Here is an 18,938-nt window from a genome sequence, read left to right as displayed (position 1 = left end):
TGACGTATGTCTCTTACCATCATACCCTCTGGTTCCGGCCATGCTGTTGCACGAGGCCAGAGTTCATTCTGGTTTTGCAGGAGTAGGGTTCTGTCGTGTGTGTCATTCATCTGTCCAGGGACACTTGCCTGCTCTCTGGGTGCAGCTGCTGCGAGTGCGGTCACAGGTGCGCACGAGGGCGCCGGGGGCCTGGTCGGCGCAGCGCGCGTGAGAACATCTTAAAAGAATAAAACACACAGGGGTGTGCGCATCTTTTCGAATGAGTGTTCCCCGTCCTTTGGGTAAGTCTCCGATAGTGGCATTCCTGGATCCGATGGTAATTCTAGTTTTGAGTTTTTGAAGAACCTCCACGCTGTTTTCCTCAGTAGCTGTGCTCGCCGCGTTCCCAACAGCAGCGCCCGGGGGCTGCTCCCCGCGGCCTCACCAGCACTTGCTGGTCCGTGTGGTTTTGGTTTTGGCCATGCCGGCAGCTGTGAGGCGGCTGGTCCCTGTGGTTTTGATTTGCGTTTCCTGGATGCGGAGCGGAGCGATCCTGAGCGTGTTTTCACGTTGGCCACTGGGAGGTCTTTGAAATGTCTGTTCGGGTCCTCTACTAGCTTTAATTATTATCTTTTGGTGTTCTTTATGTATTTTGGATACTAACCCTTTATTGGATGTGTCATTTGCAAATACCTTCTATTCTGTCAGTTGACTTTTAATTTTTTTTTTTTTAATTTTTTTGTTTGACAGACAGAGATCACAAGCAGGCAGAGAGGCAGGCAGAGAGAGAGGAGGAAGCAGGCTCCCCGCTGAGCAGAGAGCCCGATGCGGGCCTCGATCCCAGGACCCTGAGATCATGACCCGAGCTAAAGGCAGAGGCTTTAACCCACTGAGCCACCCAGGCGCCCCAACTTTAAAATTTTTTAATTAAGATTTTATTTATTTATGTGACAGATGGAGATCACAAGTAGGCAGAGAGGCAGGCAGAGAGATGGGGAAGCAGGCTCCCCGCTGAGCAGAGAGCCCGATGCGGGACTCGATCCCAGGACCCTGAGATCATGACCTGAGCCCAAGGCAGCGGCTTAACCCACTGAGCCACCCAGGCGCCCCTTTTTAAAGTTTTTTTTATTTGTTTGACAGAGATCACAAGCAGGCAGAGAGGCAGGCAGAGAGGGGGGAAGCAGGCTCCCCGCTGAGCGGAGAGCCCAACGTGGGGCTTGATCCTAGGACTCCGGGATGATGATCTGAGCTGAAGGCAGAGGCTTAACCCCCTGAGCCACCCAGGCGCCCCAGAAGCTTATTTTGATGCAGTAACAAGAGTTTATTTTTGCTTTTGTTTCTCTTGCCTCAGGAGACATCTGGGAAGATGTTGCTGTGGCCGGCGACAGAGCCTGGCGCTCTTTTCTCGGATGTTTCCGGCTTCAGTTCCCGCGTCTCCCCCTGCGGAGGCCCAGCGCGCTCCGACTTGGGCTGCGCTCGGCGGCCGGTTTCGCTCGCCACCCGGGGAGGCTTGTGTGTTCCCGCTGCGCGTTCTCGCCTCCTGAGCCCCAGAATAATAGCCGTTGGTTGTAGGTCCAGCTCCGGGCTCTCTACTCTGTCCTGTGCCAACCACTGTTGGGACGGCCGCAGCTCCGGTAGGACCTGGAATCCGGAGTTGTCGCAACTTCCGATCTTGACTATCTTTTGCAAGATTGCTCTGGCTCCTCGGTCCCTGCGCTTCCCCACAGGTTTTAGGATTTCGTTCTGTGAAAAACGTTGTTGGCATTTTGACAGGGATGGCATTGAATCCATGGTTGGCTTTGGGCAGTGCAGACGTTTTTAAGTTTTTAAGTGAGCTTGCGTTGACTTGCGGGAGAGAGTGGGCACAGGGGGCGGCGGCCGGAGAGAGCCTGGCGCAGGGCTCCGTCTCACGACCTGGAGATCATGGCCTGGGCCGAAGCCGAGGGCTGGACGCCTGACGGGCGGCGCCCCCCAGACGCCCCGAGTTCGGACATTTTCGCCGCAGTCGTCCTCGGTCGACGAGCCCCGGGTCGTCTTCCGTTTGTGGGCGCCGTCTGCACTGTCTGCCGTCGGTACCGTTTTCGGGTACGGGTCCTTCGCCTCCTTTGTCAAGTTCATTCCTGGGTGTGTGATTGTTTCTGGTGCAGGTGTAAACGGGATGGGGGGGTTCTTAATTTCTCTACGCGAGGCTTCGTCGCCGGCCGGTAGCGATGCTGCGGTTTCCGGACGTCCTGCAACGCCCCCGAGATCACCCGTCGCTTCTGCAGTTTCCCGGTGGCCGTTGGGGTGTCGTGTGTGCAGCATCGTGCCATCCGCGGCGTTCGGCGGCAGGCGCGGCTTTTCCCTGATGGCTCCCGGCTGGGGGCTTCCAGGACTGCGTCCGATCAAAGCGGGGAGAGCGGACACCCCTGTCTCGTTCCCGAGCTCGGGGGAAGCCGCTCACTTTTCCACCAGCGGGTGTTGTGGCAGCTGCGGTTCTTGTACGTGGCCTTAGTCATGCTGAGGTGTGTTCCCTGGCAGCGTGCTTTGTTCGAAGGGTTTTTATCGGGGATAAAAGAACGTTGTACGTTGTCGAATGTTCGTTGCGCCGAAATGCTGTGGTCCTTCTCTCACTGATGTGAGGTAACGCGCGGACTGGTTTGCAGATCCCAAACCACCGCGCGGCCTGGGCTGACCCCCGCTGGGCCCTGCACTTGCTGGCAGGATTGAGTCGGTCTTCCTTAGTAGGGCCACATGGGCTATTTCTGACACTTTTCTGTTTGCAGATGAACATGAAGGTTTTGGAATTCTGAGTCCAGCACTGGTTACTGGGTGACCTCTGGGAAGTCGCTGACACTGTTTTCATTTCTATGAAATGGGAAGTAGTAACCGCGGGGCTATCCCGAGGTGATCTAACGAGCTGGAGGCCCGGGCAAGCGACGTCACCTGGGTTGCTGCAGATCGGGTTTGGGGCCGCCTGGGTGGCTCAGTGGGTTAAGCCTCTGCCTTCAGCTCGGGTCCTGATCTCAGGGTCCTGGGATGGAGCCCTGCGTTGGGCTCTCTGCTCGGCAGGGAGCCTGCTTCCTCTCCCCTCCCCCCACCTACTTGTGATTTCTCTGTCAAATAAATAAAATCTTATGAAAGAGTCGGGTTTCGGTACCTTCCTGAAAGGGCTGCTGTGAATGTGAGTGGATGAGCATTATGGAAGCTGCTTACTATGGCAACGGTGGGACACAGCGGCCTGCAGTAACTGTCCCCAAGCCTGGGGCTGACTCATGAGTACCAGCAGGTGCGTGTGCGCGTGTGCGCGCGTGTGTGTGCGCGCGTCTGTGCGCGGTGATAGTCTGCGGGGCGATTGGCTTAGGGCGGACGCTGGCGGCGCGGTGGTGAAAAGACCGGTCTGGAAACAGGACGGAGGAAGGAGACCCCGGAAGAGACGTGGAGGACAGGAAGGGGGTAAAAAACCAGCAGGCTCACCACTCTGTTGTTAGGAAAAGTGTTTCCATTTAATACTAGACTTTCAAGGATTGAGATGCAAGCTTTTTATGCAATCACATCCAATGTTAAAATCGGTAATACATAATTTACAAAGATTAACATCAAAACAATCATCTATTTAGATATGCTTTTGTAAAAAGGAAATATATTAGCAGCATTTATGTTTTCCGCAATCACACAGCCTACAGACATGCAGACTAACTGTATCTATTCGCAGTGGTGTAGTGCCTTGCCCCGCGTTGCAAACACCGAAACCCACCCGGCAGCTGGGGGGTTCTTTTTATTTCATTATTATAAAATAACCGAAAAATAAAAAAAGGCATTAATTTCTACACCAGTAAGAAAAAACAAGTTTTTGCACTTACCTAACATTTGATTGTCTAAAAAACATTTCAGTTTTTAGTCTTTCAACAAAAGAAAGATAAAATGACAGAGCGTAGTGTCTTTTGCTTCTGTTCTCACATTTTACAAAGTTTTTTTCTTTTTTTGTCTTTTTTAAAATTTTAGTGTTTAACACTATTCAAGGAAATATTGAATTTTAATCTCTTTCTTGTCATTTTCCTGCTTTTTGACTAAAAGGAGACCCCCAAAGTGCCCTATCTCCCACCTCCCTCCCCCAGCTCCCTGCGATGAAAACCAAAGGAAACCACTTAAACGTTGCGTGGCGTGGCGTGGCATGCGACGGTCCGGCTCCGCACGTGCGTATCTCATACCCAGGTCTCGTCGTAATGTACAGTGCTTCTCTACAGTAAGAAAATACTCCAAACTATTTTCTTAATTCTCTTTTTTCTTTAATAAAATATTTATTCTGCTTTTTCTCTGCTCGAGGGGATCTTTGGCATCCCCTGTCTCTTTTGTTTGTTTTTCTTCCCTCAAGATCGACACAGAAAGGAGAAAAAGAAACAAAGATTCAATGGAATGGAAGGTGTCCGTGTTTCTACCTAAACAAGTCAGAGCGTCGGCATCACGGGGAAATGTACAGTGAGGACAGCATTGGTCCGGGTTTCGAGAACGGTGGGGCCGTGCGTCCTGCTCTACTGCTCCCGAGTCGCGCAGCAGACACACACACACATCCGTACGGACATATATACACACACAACTTGGCACATTTAAAAATCCATCTTTTCTCTTATAAGAACATCTAAAACGTATATGCATATGTATGTCTGAGAAGACAACAAAGCAAAGCTTTTTAAATTTTATTTTTAAAGAGACAGTATTGTCTGGTAACTTCTGGCCAAGAGAAGGGGAAGGAAGGAGACATCATGATGTCCCTCCTGCTGCCGTCACCAGGGGGTGGAGGACATGGGACGTGGGGGGCGAGCCCTGTCTCTAAGAGCGGGACACTGGAATCCGTGTGACGGAGGAAGCGAGAGTAGTGTTTTGAGCTGATGCTGCGCACTCACGACAGACACTCTGACCGGCGAACACTGTCGGCGTCTGTGGACTGACTCGGGGGAGGCTGGGGGTCGCTTCTACGGAGGCTCTACACTGAGTCTGTTCTGAGACGCGTCTCCGTCCCTGGGGCCCGGCAGACACACGCGGCCACAGCGCGGGTGCAGCCGGGTACCGCAGGGGCCTGGCCTTCTTGTTAGAAAAAACCAGGTCTGGCAGGTTATGAAGGTTAAAACAAAAACCACGACCGCAAGTCCTGTGCCCTCTGACCCCATGGGGGCCTTCCCTGACCCACGATTACATTCCGGGGGGAGAGGCAGGGAGAAGCGCGGAGGGCGCAAGTGCTTGGACTCGGCAGTTCGCGTTTTACTCTGACCTGACTGGGCAAGAAAGGAGAAACTCTCCCGGGCGAGGATCTGTCTGGAAAGAGGCCCCAGCTGCCGCTTCTGTCTGAGGTCTCTGGGGGTAGCTCCTGGAGCCCACCGAGAAGGGGGGGGTCCCCTCCCGCTGGACGGGGCGGGACCCCTGGGCAGAGGAAGCAGCTCGGTGACACGGAAAGACCCAGCCTGGGGGCAGGAGCGAGTGTTGTCAAGTTCCACGAGGCTCCGGTCACCCCCGTGTGCCCGGTCCTCGTCCCGTCACAAACCCGCTGGGGGAAGCGGTGGAGAGGAGCCCGAGTCGGAGCGCGCTGTTTAGACAGACCCCCTTCCTCTCCGCTAGCTCCACGGCGGGTGAAGTACCTGACGCCAGCGACGCGGCCCCGCCCGCCCCGGCCGCGCTCCGAGGCCCAGAGGCAGGACTGGGCGCTCCACCGGCGGCGGACGCTCGAGCCGCTGCGCCGCTCACTTCCGAAAGCTGTTTTCCGGGATGAACAAAGTGCGTCTCCGCAGCTTCCGGCCCGACCCTTCCTCCAGCAAGTAGGTCACGTCGATGGCTGCGAACGGAACCAGGGAGGCTCAGCGACCACCCCTCCTGCTCCTCGCTCCAGGTCTGAGCTCGAAGGAGGTCACAGGAGTGCGGTGACGCCTGTTCCGACCTCTGGGCACCTCGGGCCTGCCTCCAGCCTCAGGGGAGACGCTCCGGGGAGCGGGGGGTGTGAGCTCCCGTCACTCGGTCCCCCTCCCGGGATGGAACCGGGCGCGCGGCCCACCAGAGAACCAGGACGTTTTCGCAGAACACTCGCCGTCCTGGGCAAGGGGTGGCAAGTTGTTCTTTTTCCTTCCTTCCTTCCTAATCTCCCCTTTCAATTAAACCCGGGACACGAGCCCAATTCTGTCTTACCGTTTTTCCCGGGGATTTTTTCAAGGAGACTGAGTAAGATCTGGTTGAGTCGCTCCCGCTGGCTGTGCCTTCGTTCCTCAGGGCGACGTGCGGGCTGGGGGTCCTGCCCACTCTCCTCCGGCTTCTTGGCCCCCTCGCTGACGTCCGCAGCGGCCCCCTCCCGCTCTGGCTCCTCCAGGCTGGGCATCTCGTTGGCGGCTTGCTCCTGGCTGGCCAGAACCTCTTCGATCAAGGGCAGAGCGTCGTCCTCCTGGCCCAGGTCTTTCAGGGGGGGCTTTGGGCGCTCGGACTTCCAGGACGACCTGCCAGGGGGATGTGGGAATTCTGACGAAGGCCGTGCAGGGGAGGGGAGGGGAGGGGGCGGGGGGGAGGGGCTCCGGCCGGCTCGGGATCCCGAGCGAGCTCTTAGAAGCCTCGGCTCTGGCCATCATTATGCACAAGTCACGGCCTTTTTCTGAAATGTACTTTCTAATTAGAAAACTCCATTTTCCGTCCTTCAGGGAAGCATGCACCACCGCGGAGCTGGTCACGCCGCCAGCTGGCAGAGAAGTGCGACGTGACCCTGTGACGCCCGCAGTCCCCCGACAGGGACCGTCCGCAGGGGCGTCCGCCCGCCTTTCCGGGCTGTCCTCAGGACGCCACCGACCGCGGAAGGAAGCCGAGGAAACGAATCGAAGGGAAGCCTTCACTGCTCCTTCTCCGAGAACAAGACTCTCCGGTCAAAACCAGCACAAGTGGAAGCTCCGCGGCCACCACGCTTGGCGAACGCTCTGCCCTGAGCAGCTACAGGACGGCAGGTCCTCGACGGAGGCCCCAAGAACGGACACGTCTCGAGGTGATGGGACAAGCTTACAGAAACCTTCGAGAAGGAGACTGCTCTGCACCGGTCTAGAGTTCCGTCTCAGAGCGTTCATGTCCTCCTCCTGCTCCCTGTGAGTCTCGCTCCCCACGCCCGACTAAAGCTCCGTCAAGGCCCAGGCCTCCGACACCCAGGGCTTCCGAGCCGCTGCCGGCTCTACAGGCCACTGTCAGAGTCCCCAGTTCTCAGGGGGCCGGGTGGTCTGTGCTGCTGCTCTTGCAACACTCAAGTCGCCGGCCCTCCCCCCCCCCCCATAAGGGCTCTCCCCGCGCACTCACCGCCCTCCGTTCCTCTTGTAGTTGTCTGGGACGTAATGAGGCTGCAAAGAAAGGGAAGGCGTTGAGTTTGCTGCGGGAGCTGGCTCAGGCGAGCTGGGAAACGGGACAGGGAGGGCGACAAAGGAAAGCAAACACAGGGCAGAGCCCTTCCGAGCTGGGTGGCTGTGTTTTAAGGGCGGAAGGTCAGTCCTTCTGTCAGTCCGTAAGGCCACAGTGGGTGCGGTGTCCTGCCCGCCTGTGACCATGGTGAGGGGGACGGGCTCCCAGTCCCGTCCGCCCCATCCTAACGCCCGAGTAGTTCAGGCTGGGGCTTCGAGGCTGACCTGAGCGAGACCAAAGGAGACCAGAGGAGAGGCAGGGCTTGGTGGTGGGTGGGGAGAACAAGCCGTAAGTACTGTTTAGAGAAATCCGAAAACAATAGGGGGAAATGGACATAGAGTTTCTTTCTGGTTAGACGGTTTCTTAACATTCTAGGGTTCTTAACATTCTTAACACGTTAAGAACAGAGTGCAAGACGGCCCCAAGTTTTGAGAAGCCCACAAAAAGCAGAGTCGAGGACGAGTAGCTCAGTCCAGAGTTTCAGGACAGCAAATGCACTGATGGGCGGACGGACGTCCAAAGCCTTTGCGGACCGATGAGCGGCACAGGACTGGAGCACTCTGTTCTCAACAATTTCAAGAAAAAGCATATGAAAAAGGCAAGAAATGAAAATGTTAACAGTGGTTGTGTTCTGTGTAATGCCTCTGTACTTTTCACATTTTATATAAAGATGGTGTCTTACATTTTAAGTGCAGAGATACATGGGAAAAGCCCTGAACTATTTTCACCAACGTTTTCTCAGGGTTCTTGCTATTCTCTCGGCTCGCTTGCTTAAAATTATGGATATGAAAACTCAACAAAATACTACACTAAGGGGCGCCTGGTGGCTCCGTCGTTACGCGTCTGCCTTTGGCTTGGGTCATGATCCAGGGTCCCTGCTCTGTGGGGAGCCTGCTTCTCCCTCTCCTGCTCGCCTGCGTGTGCTCCCTCTCTCGCTGTGTCTCTCTGTCAAATAAATAAATAACATCTTTAAAAACTACATGAGCTCAAGGGCCAAGCCAGTGAAGCGGGGAGAGACGAGCGAAGAAATCCTGGTGATAATGCGGACACTGACGACTCGCTGAGAATCAGCCCGTGCCGGGGAGTGCAGAACAGGTGTGTGCGCGCGTCAGAAAATGCCGAACAGATGTGTGGGCGCGCCGAGAGAGGCCGAGCAAGCGTATGTACGTGCCCGGAAATGCAGAATAAATGTATGTTTGCTGTTTAAAAATCCCAAACAGGGGCACGTTGGTGGACGAGTCAGTTGGGCGTCTGACTCTTGATCTCAGCTCAGGTCTTTGATCTCTGGGTCACCAGTTCAAGGCCTGTGTCGGGCTCCATGCTAGGCATGGAGCCTACTTAAAAAAAAAAAGAGAGAGAGAAAGACAAAGAAAAAAATCCTAGTAACTAGAGACCGATTCCTACAGTTCGGGATGGACTAACAGGATGAAGTAGCGGAGAGCCTGAAGGTTCCAACCCTAGGAATTCCCCGTGGGAACGATATTGCCCTTGTACGACAGGTAGGAGGACGAGACTTACGGAGAAATCTCTTTTGGGAGTGAGCTTCTTGGGGAAGTGGTCGAAGGCATAGGGCTTGGTGCAGACAGGGTAGCGATTCCGGTGGATCTTGTAGAACAGGTGCGCGGACTTGTCCAGCCGGTAGTCACAGATGTACACGTCTTGCTCCTTCACTCCTTTGGGTCTCCCTAGGAGTTCAAATACTGTTAGAGAAGCCTCCTGCCTTCCCTCCTTCACCTTAAGCCTGAGCTGCCCAGAGAGGAGTCTGCACCACTGGGAGGGACGCGGAGAGGCATGTGGTGACTGCAGAAGAAAGCAGAGTCCTCAGACAGCAGTGCTAGAAGTGGAGGCGAGGAGTGGTGTGTGTATCTCTGAGTGTAAGGGTGGGCCGCGGGGGGGCCCAGACAGGCAGCTCACCCCAGTGCTGCAGCAATCTGAGGGACACAGAGCACAGCGTGCGGACTCCAGGAGAGCAAAGGCAGGACGAATGAGGGGGCACATCTGGAAATGAGGACTTTATAACCAAGGGATGGAGTCCCCAGGATGATGGAGCCCAGGCGGCTGTTGCTTGAATGGAGTACGTATCCTTCTGGACCATTTGCTACAACAGAGAAGGTGAGCTGCTTCTCACCATGATAGGCACCGATCGCTCCTGCCAGCGGCCCAGGGACACCGGTAGAAAGTGGTGGGGCTGGAGTCTGAGAACAGACGCGCTCCACAGCCTACGCCAGCGACCACGGAGCTTAAAAAACTAGTGTGCTTTTTGGGTTTGTTTCATGTCCAGAGTTGATGACGGCCTTTGGGGTTCTGGAATGGGCTGCTGGAAGAGTGTGCCTTGTGACGATGCTACTAGGACGCGGAGCAGACGTTATTAAGAAATGTGAACTAAGTTAAAAACAAAGGGAAATTAATGTTTATTGAGTATCAAGCAAAAAAAAGAAAAAGAAACCCTTTGTTAAATGAGCACCAAGTGCTAGCTAAAAGAAAGAGAAAACATAGCTCTTTGAAGCTTCACGGCTAGCCTGGGACAAGCTCTTATCAGAGACATAAGAAGGGAGCGGCGGCTGCAGATGGAAGGGACAGGGGACAGGAGACCATTTCTCCAGCAGCTCAGGTTACCGACCTTTACAGTAAGTATAAAGGTCCAGGACACAGCAGGTCCCCACCACAGCCTCCAAAGGAATGATCTCGTAGAGTGGCACCCGGAATAGCTCGTTGTGATAGAAGCGGCGGGACGGAGAGTGGTGGGTCTCGTGGGGGCGGAAGTAGTGGTGCCCAAAGGCAAACCGTTCCTCTCTAAGGAAGAAAGGGAGAGGTTTAGTTGACTGCGAGATCCTCGGCCATACTCGGCTCGGCGCTGGCAGGGCAGAGCTGGGGGAAGAGAGAGGACCTCAACACGTACTTTTCATTCTTCCAAAGCTTCTCAATGCGGAAGATGTCCAGTTTGTCTCGGTTAATGTGCGACAACAGTCGGTAGGACTGGCGGACTGGGTGGCCATCAGGTGTGCGCCGGCTGTCCCGCATCAGGTACACGCAGTCGCCTAGGGAGGCACAGGACACGTTAAATGATGCCTGCGTGAACTCAATCTACAGGGAAGGGCTTAAGGTCTAAAACGACAGACACAGAGAGCTACCACGGGCCGTGTGAGGGCGATGCTCGTCAGTTTCGGACTATGGGGAGGGCAGGAGGGAGGTCCTCCATCTCCTGGAATCCTGCAAAAGTTTTTCTCAGTCCTAAACTTAGCTTATTGACACTCTGGTCTCTCTGAATTAGTTTTATGTGGGGGAGGGGAAAACGTGTGAAGCCCAAGGACTGAAGGATAGCAGACCAATACTGCCAAGCCTTGAATGACGTGGGTTTGAGCTGCACGGCTCAAGTTACATGCACTTTTTTTTTAATGAGTGCAGCACAGCACTGTGGGTGTAATGTAAAAAACCTTATGATTTTCTTAATACTTCCTTTTCTCTAGCTTACTCCGTCATAAGCATCCAATATATCAATACATGTAACATACAGAATATGTGAAAATCGACTATTTATAATGCCAGCAAGGCTCTAGTCAACATTAGGCTATTAGCAGTTGAGTTTTTGGAGAGTCAAAAGTTGTATGTGGATTTCTGACTGCATCCAGGGTGGGGCGGGGGCGCTCGGTACCCCTGAACCCTGCATGGTCAAGGGTCAACTGTATTTAACTGCTACGAGTGGTCATGCGGGGACCGTAACTTCTACACAGAGAGCAGATGCTCCCGCTGCTCGGAGCAGGGTCAGCTCGTGGGCACCCACCTTGACGAAGCAGCAAGTCATCTCGGAGCAAACAGATGAAGTAGACACAGCCCGGCTGGGCATAGTGGGGCCGAGGAATCATGGGTACCTCCTGGTGAGAACGGAAAGCCGGGGGTGAGGGCCGGGACTACTACACCCGCCTACTGATCTCCATTCAGGAGGAAAAGAACTCAAACCTAGAACTCGCAACCATTGGAGACTTACTGTTCAGTCAGGCCAACACAACACACATGAACCCAGACGGAAGCCGCAGGGGCGGGACTAGGAAAGTGAAGGCGGAGAACGAGACCAACAGGCCAAGTGCCCCGAGGAGCCGGAGGAAACTGACCGTACGGCTGCTCCTGCACCCCTGCGGAGCACGACCACGCGTGAGCCGGGACAGTGACTGTCACAAGGACTCACGGAAGCCACCAGCATTTAGTGCCCGGAGGCCAGGGACGCCGGACTTTGCACAGCGCATCCCTCAGAGCACAGAAACGTCCGCTCGGAATGCCAACCGCTGTCCCGGAGCGCTGCCCCAAAGGCTTCCCTTCACAGCGAACACCTGCCCGAGACCACACACACAGACACAGCAGACCCAGGATAAAACCCGCTTAGCAACTTGGACAAGTCACCCAACCCACTGTCTCTCCTGACCCGTGGACCTAAGACCGGCCTGTGTACTCGCGTGGGGAGCTGACAGTGTGCTCGGCACCAGTCCTTCCAGAGGCCTCTACGTAATGTACTTCCCCTCTGACCACATGTTGGGAAAAGGAAGGGCAGCATTATTACCCTAGTGTAGAGTGTAAGAAACTAAGGCCCAGAGAGGCTGAGTGGTTTATCGGGGGGAAATGCGGTGCCCCAGGAGCAGGGCAGGTGACGGAGCTTACTCTGTCCACAGGCCTCGGGTCACACTGCTCGCACAGGTAGTGCTCCACGTCCGAGGTCACCCCCATGCAGTCGCAGTGCTGCCACACCTGTGGGAAGAAGAGTGCGGGTGGGAGGGGGCTCTGCGGCTAAGAATAAAGTAACAAAAAAATTCAGCAGCAGGACGGGTGAGGTCCAACAGGAACTAAGGGAGAAGTAGGTAAGTGCGAAGTCAGAAATGGTTTAAGACTGGGGAAAGGGGAGCTCGCCTGAACCAAGTACCTGCCTGGTCCCCCCGGCACGTTTGGAAAAGCGGAGCACCACAGCACCGCAGAGGCCCTTGTCCAGCCCCGCGGACGCCCAGGGACCGGGTGCCAGAAGGGGTGAGTCCCCGCCCCCCCATGCTCTCCAGGCTGCAGCCCCGGGACTGCCCCGCGCGCCCCTGCCCCTCCTGGCTCCACTCCCCAACCGGGCAGCGCAGCGCAGACGCTCCTCCGTCGGAAGCGCCGTCCACTCAGCTCCCGAGGGAGGCGGCTCCGCGGGAAGCCCCGTCCTGCACAGACGTGCGGTGCCCCGCGGGCCGAGAGGGCACGTGGGCGCGCAGCGAGGGAAAGTGTGGGGCGCGGAGGGGATCGGCCCCCCGTGCACCGCGAGGGGAGCGCAGCGGCGCCTCCCCAGCCTGCAGGCCGGCCGGTGCGGGCTCACCATGCACTTGTCGCACTGGATCATGAGGCCTTCGTCCTTGTGGAGGCCGCACACGCAGCGGATCACGTCGTCGTCCTTCTCGTGCGCGCTCTCCTTCTCCGACACCGACGTCTCGCTGCTGTCGGCCTCGCTCGCCGTCTCCCCCACGATCTCGTCGATTTGCGCCGCCGCCTCGTGCCGGGCGTTGTAGTAGGTCTTCCGCAGGCGGCACACGTCCCTCCCGATGGGCGACTTGCGCCCGTAGTACTTCTGCGGGAGAGCAGGGGAGAGCCTGGTGGGTCTTCTGGGGCGGGGGGCGCTCAGTGTGTGGGGCCGTGGCTCCCGATCTCGGGGCGCGGGTCTCAGGTCAGAGCGACAGGCCCGCCGCCCGTCCACACAGCCCGCAGGAGGCACGGGGACCCGAGCGTGCGTTTCCGGTCTCCTCTGCGGCTGTCCACCGTCCTGGGCCCGCACACCCCGCACACCCTGCACACCCCGCAGACCCCGATCGGAGCCGGCGGCGTGAGCGCTCACTGTCCCGCAGCCGCAGGCTGTGTACACGGAAGCGCGGTGGGCAGAAAGCGTGCTGGCGCCCAGCACCCACCGGGTTCTCCTACTTGTCCACTCTGCTTGTTTCTGTCCCCAGGTCCTCCCCTCAATTCTCCTGTTATCTTGTAGCCCCTTTAGTCTCATTCCTCTCCAACGATTTCAGAATCACTGAAAAGTCTTCTCCATGTTCCATACAATATTCTATCTCCTCTTTTAGGTTCAAGGTCACCTTCTCACCAGTGTAATCTACCACCCATTAGCCTAAACCCCAGTTCCATCCTTCAGATTTACTTCTTACTCTACACAATTCTGCGTCTTCCCCGTGTATTTACTGCCTTGAGGACCGAAACTACAGCTACGACTTAAGTGTGTGAAAGATTCAAAACTACATTAGGTTGTTCCCCCCCAGATTTATCTATTCAACTAGAGAGAGTGAGAGAATGTGGGTGCGCGCCCACGCACGGGCCCCAAGGTGGGCCTGGGGACCCTGAGATCACAACCTGAGATGAAACCAGAGTCAGATGCTGAACTGACTGTGCCACCCAGGCACCCCTAAATTAGGTTTTTATGAAAATGTCATTTTGGGGAGTATAATTTAGTCTTTCCTTCTAGTGATATCGATGTCTTTACTATATATATAAAGACTCCACAATATTTAGCAAACGGAAACTTTACACAAGGGCACTCAGTAAAAATCGCTGTCTTTTGGGACGCCTGGGTGGTTCGGCCAGTTAGAGCGTCTGCCTTCAGCTCAGGTCATGATTCCAGAGTCCCGGGATCGCCTCCCGGACGGGGCCCCCACTCAGCGGAGAGCCTGCTTCTCCTTCTGCCTGCCGCGCCCCTGTTAACACTTGCTCCCTCTCTCTCAAATAAAGACATAAAATCCTTTCTTTTTAAAACTAAAACCTTAAACAAATGTTGCCTTCCTTTGCCAGAAATCTAAGCGCCGACAGAAGGTAAAAATCCTAAGCCTCTAGAAAAAAAATTTTCTAAAGAAGTTATTACTTCTAAAAAATATCTTATTTATTTGCGACGGAGACAGCATAAGCGGGAGGGAGCAGCGGGCAGAGGGGAAGCAGGCTCCCCGCTGAGCAGCGAGCCCGACGCGGGGCTCCATCTCAGGACCTCGGGATCATGACCTGAGCGACGGCGGACCCTTCACGGACCGCACCCTTTTCTCAAGTTTTGATTGAAATTCTAGTTACCTAACCTATACTGCGATGCCGGTCTCTGGAGCACTCAGGGCTTGGTCGCGCACGCCTCTCCCCCGGGCTCATCACACAAGGGCCTTCCTTCATGTCCACCCGCTCGCGCCCGCGTCCGTCCGTCCCATGCTAGTCCGTCCCCTGCCCACCTCTCCTTCAAAATAAACGTCTTCAATCCACGTCTGAAGTCAGTGTAGGTACCTCAGCGTTGCGGAACACCTTGAGCATGTCAGCATCAAAGGCCTCCACGGTCTTGTAATGGCCGGTGAGGATCTGCCGCTCGATAGTGGCCAGGTCCAGCGGCTCTGGGATCTTCTCATAGTAATCCGCGTTCCTGCAGCCGAAAGCCAGCGTGTCAACCCGGCAGGCCGAGCGCAGACTGAAACCTCCCGGGTTCCTACGCTGCTGAACTTACTTTTTCTTTGGGGGGAGGTTCAAGAGGGGGGCGGCCAGAGCTTGTCGGGAAGAATCTGCAAAAGAAGGCGGAGGTCAGAAGGCCGGTGTGACCGGGAGAGGCCGGCGCGCACTCTCTCGGAGAACGCAGAAGCCCTCATGTGGGAAGTTTGCGGGGAAAATCCAAGCTTTTTTTGAGGCGCAACCATGAAAAGTACAGGACTTTTCAGAAATGTGGGCTCTTGGAGGCAGGGGAGGGCTTTCAGGATGACCCGGGACAGGAACAGCGAGGGACAGGGAAGGACGGAAGGGCGGAGGGCGACGCCCCGCTCCGCAAACGTTACTGAAGCCAAGAACGTCTTCTCCAAACAGTTTTCTAGTTCTTGCTCGTGGACCATCGGCCACACTATTATTCTGTTGGTTTGGGTTCCATTAAATTCCAAGTAATGAACGATTTAGAACTGGAAATCCTTGCTGGAATCCATCTTCTGTAACAGTTACTTTATATTATGTGAACAATCCACAACTGAGGCTATTGCTACCTTACCTACTTTCTTTGTTAAAAATTCTATTTCCTGGGGCACCTTTGTGGCTCAGTCAGTTAAGCCTCTGACTCTAGCTTCCAGCTCCGCTTGGGTCTCAGGGTCGGGAGATGAGCCCCAGCTCAGCGCAGCCCGCCGGGCGCTCTCGCTCCCTGCTCCTCCCCCTGCTCGCGAGCACTCACTAAAATAAATAAAATCTTTCAAAACATTCTATTTTATTACTGAAGTATAGTTGACATACAGAATTAGCTTCGGGTACACTACCTCACGACCTGACAACCGTGTGTGGGACTCGACGCGCAGCACGGTGAGTGCAGTCCCCGTCTGTCGCCACACGAAGCTGTTCCAGTATGGCGGACGGCACTCCCTACGCCGTACTCCGTTCTGTGACTGACTTATTTTGTGACTGCAAGTCTCTGCTTTATCCCCTTTATTTCACCCCTCCCCTCCAGCAACCACCAGTTCTCTGTATTTAAGAATTTTCACATACGAGTGAAATCACATGGTACCCGTCTGACTTATTTCACAAAACATAATGCCCTGAGGGTCTATCCATGTTAGACCGATTTCCTTCCTTTTCGTGGCCAAGAAACATTCCATTGCACACATACCATCTCTGCTTTATCTGTTCATTTACAGATGGACACGGAAGCTACTTCTTGCCTATTCTAAATAATGCTGTGAAAACCACAGGGGTGCACGTATGTTTTTCAATTAGTACTTTCATTTCCTTTGGGCAAATACCCAGTAATGTGATTACTGAGTCGTATGGTGTTTCTATTTATTTTTTACTTTTGTTTCCTTCCTTCCTAAGATTTATTTATTGGGGCGCCTGGGTGACTCGGTCAGTCGAGTGTGTGGCTTCGGCTCAGGTCATGATCCCGGGGGCCTGGGATCAAGCCCCACCTTGGGTTCCCTGCTCAGTGGGGAGCCTGCTTCTCCTTCTCTCTCTGCCCCTCCCTCTGCTTACGCTTTCCCTGTCAAAAAAATAAATAAAATCTTAAAAAAAAAAGATGTATTATTTATCCGAGAGAGAGGGAAGTCAGTAGGAAGGTGGGTCAGGGCGGGGGCAGGACGGAGGGAGAGAGAACCCCCAGGGCACTCTGTGCTGAGCTCGCGGCTGACTCAGAGCCTGATTTCACAAGTCGGAGAGCAAAATGTTACCATGTGAGCTAGAGTCGAGAGCTGGACACTCAACTGACTAGGCCACTCAGGTGCCCATCTTTGATTAAAAAAATATATATATATATTTGTCAGGGACAGAGTGAATGCGCAAGCAGGGGGAGCACAGGAGGCAGAGGGAGAAGCCGGATCCCAGCTGAGCAGGGGGTCTGTCGAGGACTGGGATCATGACCTTCCGTCTTTAACTTTTTGGGGAACCTTCACAGGCTACTTTACTTTCTAACAACAGTGAGGGAAAAAGCCCATCACTTCATGCCCAGAATGTGGGGACATGTCGATGGACTGGCTGCAGCTTCACAGTAAATCACACGGGCCCGGCTGGCCATGGGCAGGGTGACTTTTTTTGGAATGGAAAGAGCACAGGTGCCACAAGCCTTTACACGTTAGGACAGGCTGGTTCCCCTTTCTTCTCTATCTCCTTAGGTTAATGAACTGCAAAGAGCCACTGAGATACAGAGATAAGTAGTAGCCAGAAAAGGAACAGGGAAGGGAAACCAAATTATTCAGAATCGAGGGAGGGAGAGCAAGCAAAGTTGAGGGCAAAAAGCTACAGTTATTTGTTAAAAGCTCATTTTAAACATCTCCAAATTTCCTGGTCAGAAAGTCACAAACACTACCACACTACCTCCCCCAGATTGAAAACTCTCCTTCCCCACCATCACCCCCATCACATCCTCTAAAGACGTCTTGAAAGAGGAAAGGAGAGGTAATGGTGTTTGCATGAAAATGTTTTAAAAGCTCAGTCGGTAGGGCATGCGACTCTTGATCTCAGGGTTTTAAGTTCAAGCCCCACACTGGGTGTAGAGATTACTTAAAACAAAAGCGAATGAACAAAAAACTTAAAAAAATAAAAGGTTAAGAAACACTGAAATCACATGTTCATAACACCTTTTCCTTAAATTGCTAATTTACTGCCTCATTCAGGAAAATGACATTCAAGACAGAGACCTGTTCTTTCTATCCTATAGCTAAAAAACGTGATTTCTAAATACAGTACTTAACTTTGATAAAATTCTAATAAATACCGAAAACTGACATAGAAGATCAAAGGATTTAGATTTTTTTTTGAAGATTTTATTTATTTATGTGACAGAGGGAGAGATCACAAGCAGGCGGAGAGGCAGGCAGAGAGAGAGGGGGAAGCAGGCTCCCTGCTGAGCAGAGAGCCCGATGCGGGGCTCGATCCCAGGACCCTGAGACCACAGTCTGAGCGGAAGGCAGAGGCTTAATCTACTGAGCACCCCAGGTGCCCCCAAAGGATTTAGATTCTATCAACACTTCCCCAAGAGTAAAACCAGTCCTATGCATTCTATGTGGACAAAAGAAAGACCGAGAAAAGCCTCCTAAACCCCTCGCCCCGAACGGTCGGTCCGTTGTTCTTGGTCTTGGGGGTCTCAGGTGAGGGTGAGTGGCAGGATTTTTACAGAAAAGCTGAGGAGAAAGCCTCTGGGGTGAGCGGGGTCACCTTTGTAGGAGATGATGCCGTCACAGATCTCTTTGAAGATTTGGGCGAGGCGGGCTGCCCGCGCCACCTCAATGTTTTCCTCCGCCGCTGCCAGCCGCCTTGTGCGGACCGACCGTGCTGTCTGGAGGGCCGAGAACTGGGTCATGAAGACGTCTGCAAGGACACAGTGAGAATCAGTTCTAGGAAAAGAGAGCGCCACGTGGCCTTCTCCCCCATGGGTTCTTGCCATTGCTCTATTCTCCCTGAAGTAATGAAGCAGATTAGTGGCGGAGTTCTCTCTCTCCTCTTTCAAGAAATCTGTGGAAACGCTGGAGTTTACCACAGAGACTGAAGCTGCACGTTCGAGGCGCCCGATCTCTGACCCAACGCTGGGCAGTACAGCGGCTGCCAGCCTGCACCCCAAAATGAGTCTGTGTTTGAATTCTGGCTTCGCTACTTCCTAGCTCGTGATCTCGGGCAAGTTCCTCAGGCTCTCTGTCTCAGCTTCTGGGCTGCAAAGGGGAAATAACGGTAGTGCTCCCCTCAGGAGGTATCGTGCGGATTAAACGAGGGACTGTTTGTCATGCATTGAGCGCAAGCCCTGTACCAGGACCTGTACCAGACTCCGGAAGTACTTGTTATTACAGGAGACTGGACCTAACTGGGGTGTAAGTTCGGAGACTTCGTGCCAGTCAAGTTACTGACAGGACTGGAGGCAAATTTCCCCATTGACCAAGTTCGCACAGAGCAAGCACCTCCCCTCATACACCACGCACAAGGCTTCTACTTCGTGAGGGGGAGGAAAGGCTCAACGAGGAGCGAGTGCTCTTGAACTCTATTGGCTTAGAAAAGACGCTTGGACAGGCCAGTGGACAACAGATCTGAACTCAGGAAAGCGGCTACATTATTCACTTAAGAAGCTCAGAGAACAGCAATCTGGAGGT

General features: G+C 54.2%; 1 protein-coding gene across 5 annotated transcripts in view; it reads right to left on the bottom strand.

Annotated features, from left to right (window-relative positions):
* Positions 1-3,442: 3,442 nt before the first annotated feature.
* The window catches only part of ASH1L (ASH1 like histone lysine methyltransferase), a 174,162-nt gene continuing 158,666 nt past the window's right edge, over positions 3,443-18,938 (bottom strand). For all 5 annotated transcript variants that reach the window (XM_082703453.1, XM_082703455.1, XM_082703457.1 and 2 more), the window contains 12 exons: positions 18,016-18,168; positions 14,849-14,903; positions 14,635-14,767; positions 12,701-12,949; positions 12,019-12,105; positions 11,150-11,240; positions 10,268-10,406; positions 9,989-10,161; positions 8,887-9,053; positions 7,270-7,310; positions 6,133-6,434; positions 3,443-5,785 (listed from right to left, as the gene is read on the bottom strand). In XM_082703453.1, coding sequence (XP_082559579.1) covers positions 5,694-5,785; positions 6,133-6,434; positions 7,270-7,310; positions 8,887-9,053; positions 9,989-10,161; positions 10,268-10,406; positions 11,150-11,240; positions 12,019-12,105; positions 12,701-12,949; positions 14,635-14,767; positions 14,849-14,903; positions 18,016-18,168 — 1,682 coding nt within the window. In that variant the 3' untranslated portion in view covers positions 3,443-5,693. The remainder of the gene's footprint in view (positions 5,786-6,132; positions 6,435-7,269; positions 7,311-8,886; positions 9,054-9,988; positions 10,162-10,267; positions 10,407-11,149; positions 11,241-12,018; positions 12,106-12,700; positions 12,950-14,634; positions 14,768-14,848; positions 14,904-18,015; positions 18,169-18,938) is intronic.

This window comes from Mustela nivalis (genome assembly GCF_964662115.1).
Source record: "Mustela nivalis genome assembly, chromosome: 16".
NCBI classification, from domain to species: domain Eukaryota; kingdom Metazoa; phylum Chordata; class Mammalia; order Carnivora; family Mustelidae; genus Mustela; species Mustela nivalis.
This window is presented reverse-complemented; position numbering and strand designations above follow the sequence as displayed.